The 5,909-nt window shown below is 41.0% G+C and overlaps 1 protein-coding gene across 1 annotated transcript in view; it reads left to right on the forward strand.

The window, feature by feature from the left end:
- The window catches only part of pmm1 (phosphomannomutase 1), a 10,008-nt gene that overhangs the window by 1,536 nt on the left and 2,563 nt on the right, over positions 1–5,909 (forward strand). The window contains exons 3-6 of the mRNA XM_032537595.1: positions 1,237–1,313; positions 2,472–2,563; positions 2,826–2,925; positions 3,589–3,664. Coding sequence (XP_032393486.1) covers positions 1,237–1,313; positions 2,472–2,563; positions 2,826–2,925; positions 3,589–3,664 — 345 coding nt within the window. The remainder of the gene's footprint in view (positions 1–1,236; positions 1,314–2,471; positions 2,564–2,825; positions 2,926–3,588; positions 3,665–5,909) is intronic.

The following is a 5,909-nucleotide window of genomic DNA, read 5'->3' on the forward strand; positions in this document are numbered from 1 at the left end:
GCAGCTCCAGGAGGGGACCCCAAACTTCCCTTTCCCGAGCCACATCAACTTGTTGTTGATGTGTTGTTGTTGTTTTTTCTATCTTGTGCTAATTGGAAACCAGTCTACAGAGAGTAGAGCAGAGAGGGCGGTCCTTGGGAATAATGTGGGATTTAGGCCGATATGCAGCGTAATAGAGAGACACAAAACACAACATCCTTCTAACAGACCCACTGTACAAGGCGAGAGCGAGATCTACGTCATTTTGACATCACATTGGTGATGTCAAAACGCTTGGATGTGTCGGCTGTAAAACAGCCATAAGTCTGAAGTATGAGCATTATTAGTTATTATAAGAATGCCGAAGGACTGTTTGTTTCTCTCTACACAAAGTGCAGGAAAAGGTTGCTGCTAAAGGCATTGAACACACTTTTAAAAATACCGCGATAATACCAAAAACCGTGATCATTTTGGTTTCCATAACCGTGAAGTTAAAATTTCATACTGTCACATCCCTACATCTGGGGCAGTTGCAACTGTTTCATTTTAGTTTACTTAATAAATGAATCAGAGCTAAACATAGTGGCCCACTGGCCCTCCCTCTGCAGCGCCAACAACCTCAATAGATGAGTTATCACACAGCTGCATCAACAGGATGAAACCTGTCTATCAAATATTACGAGCCATGTGGTTTCAGAACCTTGCCAAGTGTGCTAAAGGTGAATCTTTTTATATTTTATGATGCACACATTTGGATGTAGCTGGATAGTGTGGTGACCTGTACTCTAAAACGACACTCAATATGGCTGATTGATGGTAAGCATATTACACCCTGTTTAAACTCATTAATCACTTAACAGTTATCTCCAAAATCATGTTTTATTACATTTTTAACCCAGTTAGAAAAAAAAACATTTCATGTTATTTGTCACACACAATCCATCAGTAAGTATATTATTAACTTCTACATCCTCCGTACATAATTTTGCAGGTGATTTTTTAATGAGGAAAAGTTGCAGACCTTTCGTGCACGGTGTTGTTTGTAGAGCACCCAAAGGCCAAAGTGAGTGGGAAGGTCAAACAGATTAAACTTGGCTTTTCTAGTAAGTGTTACATACACTGTAATCTGCTACAAGGTAAATATAGCAGGCCGTCCTATTCTTCTGTATTTGGACCTTAATGGAAGAGCCGCTGTTATTTTGGTTGTGTGTAGGTTTTGCACATTGAGCCACATTCCCCCTGTCTCCTCTCTTGCAGTGGTACACAAGTTTGACTACGTATTTGCTGAGAATGGGACGGTGCAATATAAAGATGGGAAACTCCTCTCAAAGCATGTAAGTGAACATTCAGAGCCCCGCTTTTCATGCCGGATGATATGCAAGACATGATCTGTGTAAAGAGAAATACATTGTATTACTAAATACATGCTTCACTTGTTTACATTTTATGTGATGAAAAGTGTGTTTACCTCCAAAGACATAAGACAAATTAAATACTGTATTAGCGCCAGATTGGTTATGTTTAGTAGACAAAGACTGGAGAGTCAAAAGTGAAAAAAAGCATTTTATTTCAGACCTAATTAAGGAAACCTCTTTCTACAAATCAGTTCTAAAGGAGGTCTTGTTAAGATAGTTAAATACTGACGTTTTTCCTTCTATCTTGACAAACAGTATTGATGCACAGGGGGAAATGTATTTAATGAATTGAATTTGTTTCAGTCACAACAATGGTAACAGAGCACAGTCCATTATGTGTTGTTATTTTTATGAAGTGTATAAAAATGTGTATTTTTCTAGATATAGAGGGAATAACATGTCCAACTTGCTGGCAGATACTTTTTTCCTCTCTTATCTTTAAATAACAAATTTTGCAAAACTGGAAAAAAAATAACAAAGCACCCTCAATAGAGAATTAAATTAGAAGACCCTAATGAAGTATGATCTGGGTATTGAAAGATAAATGTCAGAGGACAAAAATAAAAATAAACATTTTGATAACCAATGGAGCCAAATTTGTAATGCCCTCTAGAACATGTCTTTAGAACCCCCTTTATTATTTTCATTTAATTTTACTTATTTTTATTTATTTTATTTGTTGTAGTTGTTGTTGTTGTGATTGTGTGTGTGTATATATGTGTTTGTGGGACCTGTCTGGGTACCTGTCTGTCTGTCTGTCTGTCTGTCTGTCTGTCTGTCTGTCTGTCTGTCTGTCTGTCTGTCTGTCTGTCTGTCTGGGTAAATAGGGACCGAGGTGGGAGGTTGGTAGGGGTGGGTCGGTATAATAAGTTTTGAGGGATGTAAAAATAGAGATGAAATTCTGACAAAACTCTGATTTTCATGAAATTCTGAATTTTTGTTGTTGTTGTTTTGTCTTTTGTTGTTGTGCCTTAATTTGATGTACTTCCTGGTACTTAATTATGAAGACCTACAGAAATTGATCAAAATAAAAAATATAAATAGATATTTTTATGAAGTGCATTTTCATCCCGTCAGGCCATTCAGAACCAGATCGGGGAGGAGCTGCTGCAGGACCTGATCAACTTTTGCCTCAGCTATATGGGGCTCATCAAGCTGCCAAAGAAAAGGTGAGACAAGACCGTCAGGCCACTAGTTAAATTAACCCTTAAGGGGACACACACACACACACACACACACACACACACACACACACACCTCTGACATGCCTTGACATCATACCTGGTATCTCTTTATTCATCAGCATTGACCTGTTGAAACAGGAAAAAACATCCCACCGGGACACAATTGTTAACATTATCTTTTTTTACTACTACTACTAGCCTACTACTGTGAAATGTCCGTTAATGGTGCGTCCATTTCTGCCTTCAGGGGAACATTCATTGAGTTCAGGAATGGAATGCTCAACATTTCCCCCATTGGTCGGAGCTGCACGCTGGAGGAGCGAATCGAATTCTCAGAAATCGACAAGGTAAAATACTTCAGTCATTAGTAAATTAAAAGTGACCAAAGTGTATAGGTAAAATATTGCACTCACTCACCATTGGCTGTATGTAACGTTCAAGCTTATTCTGCTGTTGGACACGCAGCATGTCGGTCTGTATGGGAGCACTGGTCATTTTTTGCCCAAATTGCAATGAAATTGAAACGTTATTAAAATGCACCGTAGCCAAATTACGTAACTAACCTAAAACTATGCATTATAACACATCAGACACTGAGAGTCACAGACTGCCTCTCTGTTTCATGACATGTGCTCAATTAAGGAGACGGAGGGCAAACAATGTTGAGCTTTCAGGACAGCGTAACAGGCCGTCCATTGATGGTTCACAGAGCCGGGGCGATATGGAGAACGCAGATAGCAGCAGAGGAGGACAGGTCTGACCCCTCAGCCACCTGCTAACATTTATGCAGCTGGATCCTCTGCAAAGTTCATACATTAAATAATGTATATTAAGATTATATGAAACAACATGATCTGAACATTACAAATTGCACACATTTAACTTCATGGGGAGCAGAGAAGATAACAGTTACTGATACCGAGGGTAGCCAGACTGTTAAATGAATATACATGTCTCGTGTGCCGTCACAAGGTCAGCAAAGTCTGACGGCCTTGTCACTTTCTTCACAGAGAGAGAAGATCAGGGAGAAATTTGTTGCTGCACTGAAAGAGAAGTTTGCTGGAAAGGGACTACGGTTCACTAAAGGTGAGAGTGTCAAAAGCTGAAAGTCCACTTGGAGAAAAACTTGCTCATTCCCCTGACACACCGGCCCTCGGCAGAAAAGGCAGTTGGACCGATCAGTCTCCCAGAGTTGGTCAAAAAAGTGTCTCAGAACACACCAAAGCGACGAGACGTAATACGTCTCCATAACAGCACCTAATCTGGATTGTCGCCCTAAAATGAAAACTGGCAGCTGATTGGACAAACACATCACATGGGTCTGGTTTCTCCGAAGAAATTCAAAGCCAGATTATCATGGCGGCTCGTTCAGAATACAATCTCATATTTTACGAAATTTTACTCACCGAGACGTGTTTCTGAATGATTTTAAGCGAGAAATAGGCCATGCAGTTGCTGAATCTGTCTTCATTTCAGATCCACAAAGGTCAGTTTAAAAGATTTTCGTCAGATTTTGAGAGACATTAGTCCCGCTCATCCGGCTCCTCGTTTCCGGGGTTTCACTCTACCAATCAGATTAGTTAGTTCCCTCCTTCCGACCAAGCATGTCAGGTCGGCCAAAATGAAGAACAACGGCCCCTCCGGACCACTCCGGACGGACAATGGCACGGAACACATCAAACAGACTCGAGTCACCGACCTCGCCTGACTGTCCGACGGCCGATTATCGGGTTGGTGTGTCACGGCCATTACAGGCATGTGCACAAAAAAACACACATCTTTTTGAATTTTTACCCACTGGCGCTAAATCTGACTGCTCTCAAGGTGTAAATTAAATTGGGGAAATGGGACATGACAGATTAACCTTCTTCTAATCTGCATGAGGTATTTTTTTATTCAACCTTTATTTATCCAGGAAAATTGATCTAGAACAAATTCTCATTTGCAACGACGACACTCACTTTTAACACTCATGCTTTCTGAATAAGCAACAGCATCTTTGTTTGTATTCTCGCAGCGTGTTGTGTTAGGATCCTTCTGATTACACTAGCGTACTTTAATGTCAAACCAGTTTTGCAGCCTATCTGTCTGTCTTTTCTCTCTTATCCATGTTTGTTTTTGTTTTTTTAAGTCCCTTGTACCTCCACATCTATGCTGTATGGAGGACCGCGTTCTGGACATTGGAACCCTCGGTTAACTATTTAATCCTTCTCTTTCTGTGGCAACACTGCAGCAGTAAGCTGAACTGGGTAATTGATGTTTGCCTACGTGCTCTGCGTGGTGTGTGAGCTTCTGCTGGTGACGCCTCGAGGGCTGTTCACAGTGCAGACAAACAAAGGAGAAAGACGGGCTTGTTTTTCCTCCACTACTTTTCCCAGTTAAGATCCCTTGTATGTTATATCGTGCCTACTGTCTGAGTTCACTGATTTCAACATATATCTATTATGTTACCCAACGTTTATTACCACAGTGTTGTCATATATTTACATGCACAGCTATGCATTGTCAGCAACTTAGCAGCCGTGCTTGTCTTTGCTCAGCGATGGAAGAAGCAGGCTGGGGGATGGGTTGGGAAAGAGTTGGTTGTAGCACTGGAGTGTTTACAGTCGGGGGTTGAAGGTGTTTGGGATGGAGACGTCTGGAGGGTGTGTGAGTGAAACAGCCCTCTGATTGGCCAGATGCTCCTTTGCTGTTGCCTTTGTTATTGCACCTTGCAACCTCTTTATCTGTGACAAGGCAGTAAAAAGAACTGAATGGGGGGAGGGGCGAGAGAGCAGATTAAAAAGGAAATACTGCAGGGAACTTTGGAGGTGACCTTTTGGCTAAATTTCACAGTTAGAAGGTCACTTGGACTCACAGCTGAGCAACAATACAGCTTTTTCTGTTGCTTTTAAAATGAAAAAATAGCCTGGGATGAAAAGTAAACTAGGAGTTGGACTGTGCAAAGAGTATTTTTTTAAACACACATTGCTATTTCTGTGAGGTGCCGGCTGTCTCTTGATTCCTTGAATATAGAAAATGCTGGACACTGATTAAACACACATTAGCTGTGTGTTCATTTGTGAAACATTCTTGTTCCTGAATGCAGTATGTCTCTCTGTCAACAAGTTTTTCCGTCTGTCCTTGCCGAATAAAGGGCTCCAAAATGCCTCCGTAAGTCACAGCCTCTGCTCAGAGTGTAAACAACGTTTGGCATGCAGAGCTGGAGGTGTTGAGTGTAAATACAGGTGGAAGAATACGAAAGGAAAATTAATCACTAGCATATTGAATGTATGTTTCATTTAATTTCCGCTGAGGGGATCAATACGGACCAAAGCATGGTGGTGGACTG

The sequence above is a fragment of the Etheostoma spectabile genome, chromosome 15, assembly GCF_008692095.1.
Source record: "Etheostoma spectabile isolate EspeVRDwgs_2016 chromosome 15, UIUC_Espe_1.0, whole genome shotgun sequence".
NCBI classification, from domain to species: domain Eukaryota; kingdom Metazoa; phylum Chordata; class Actinopteri; order Perciformes; family Percidae; genus Etheostoma; species Etheostoma spectabile.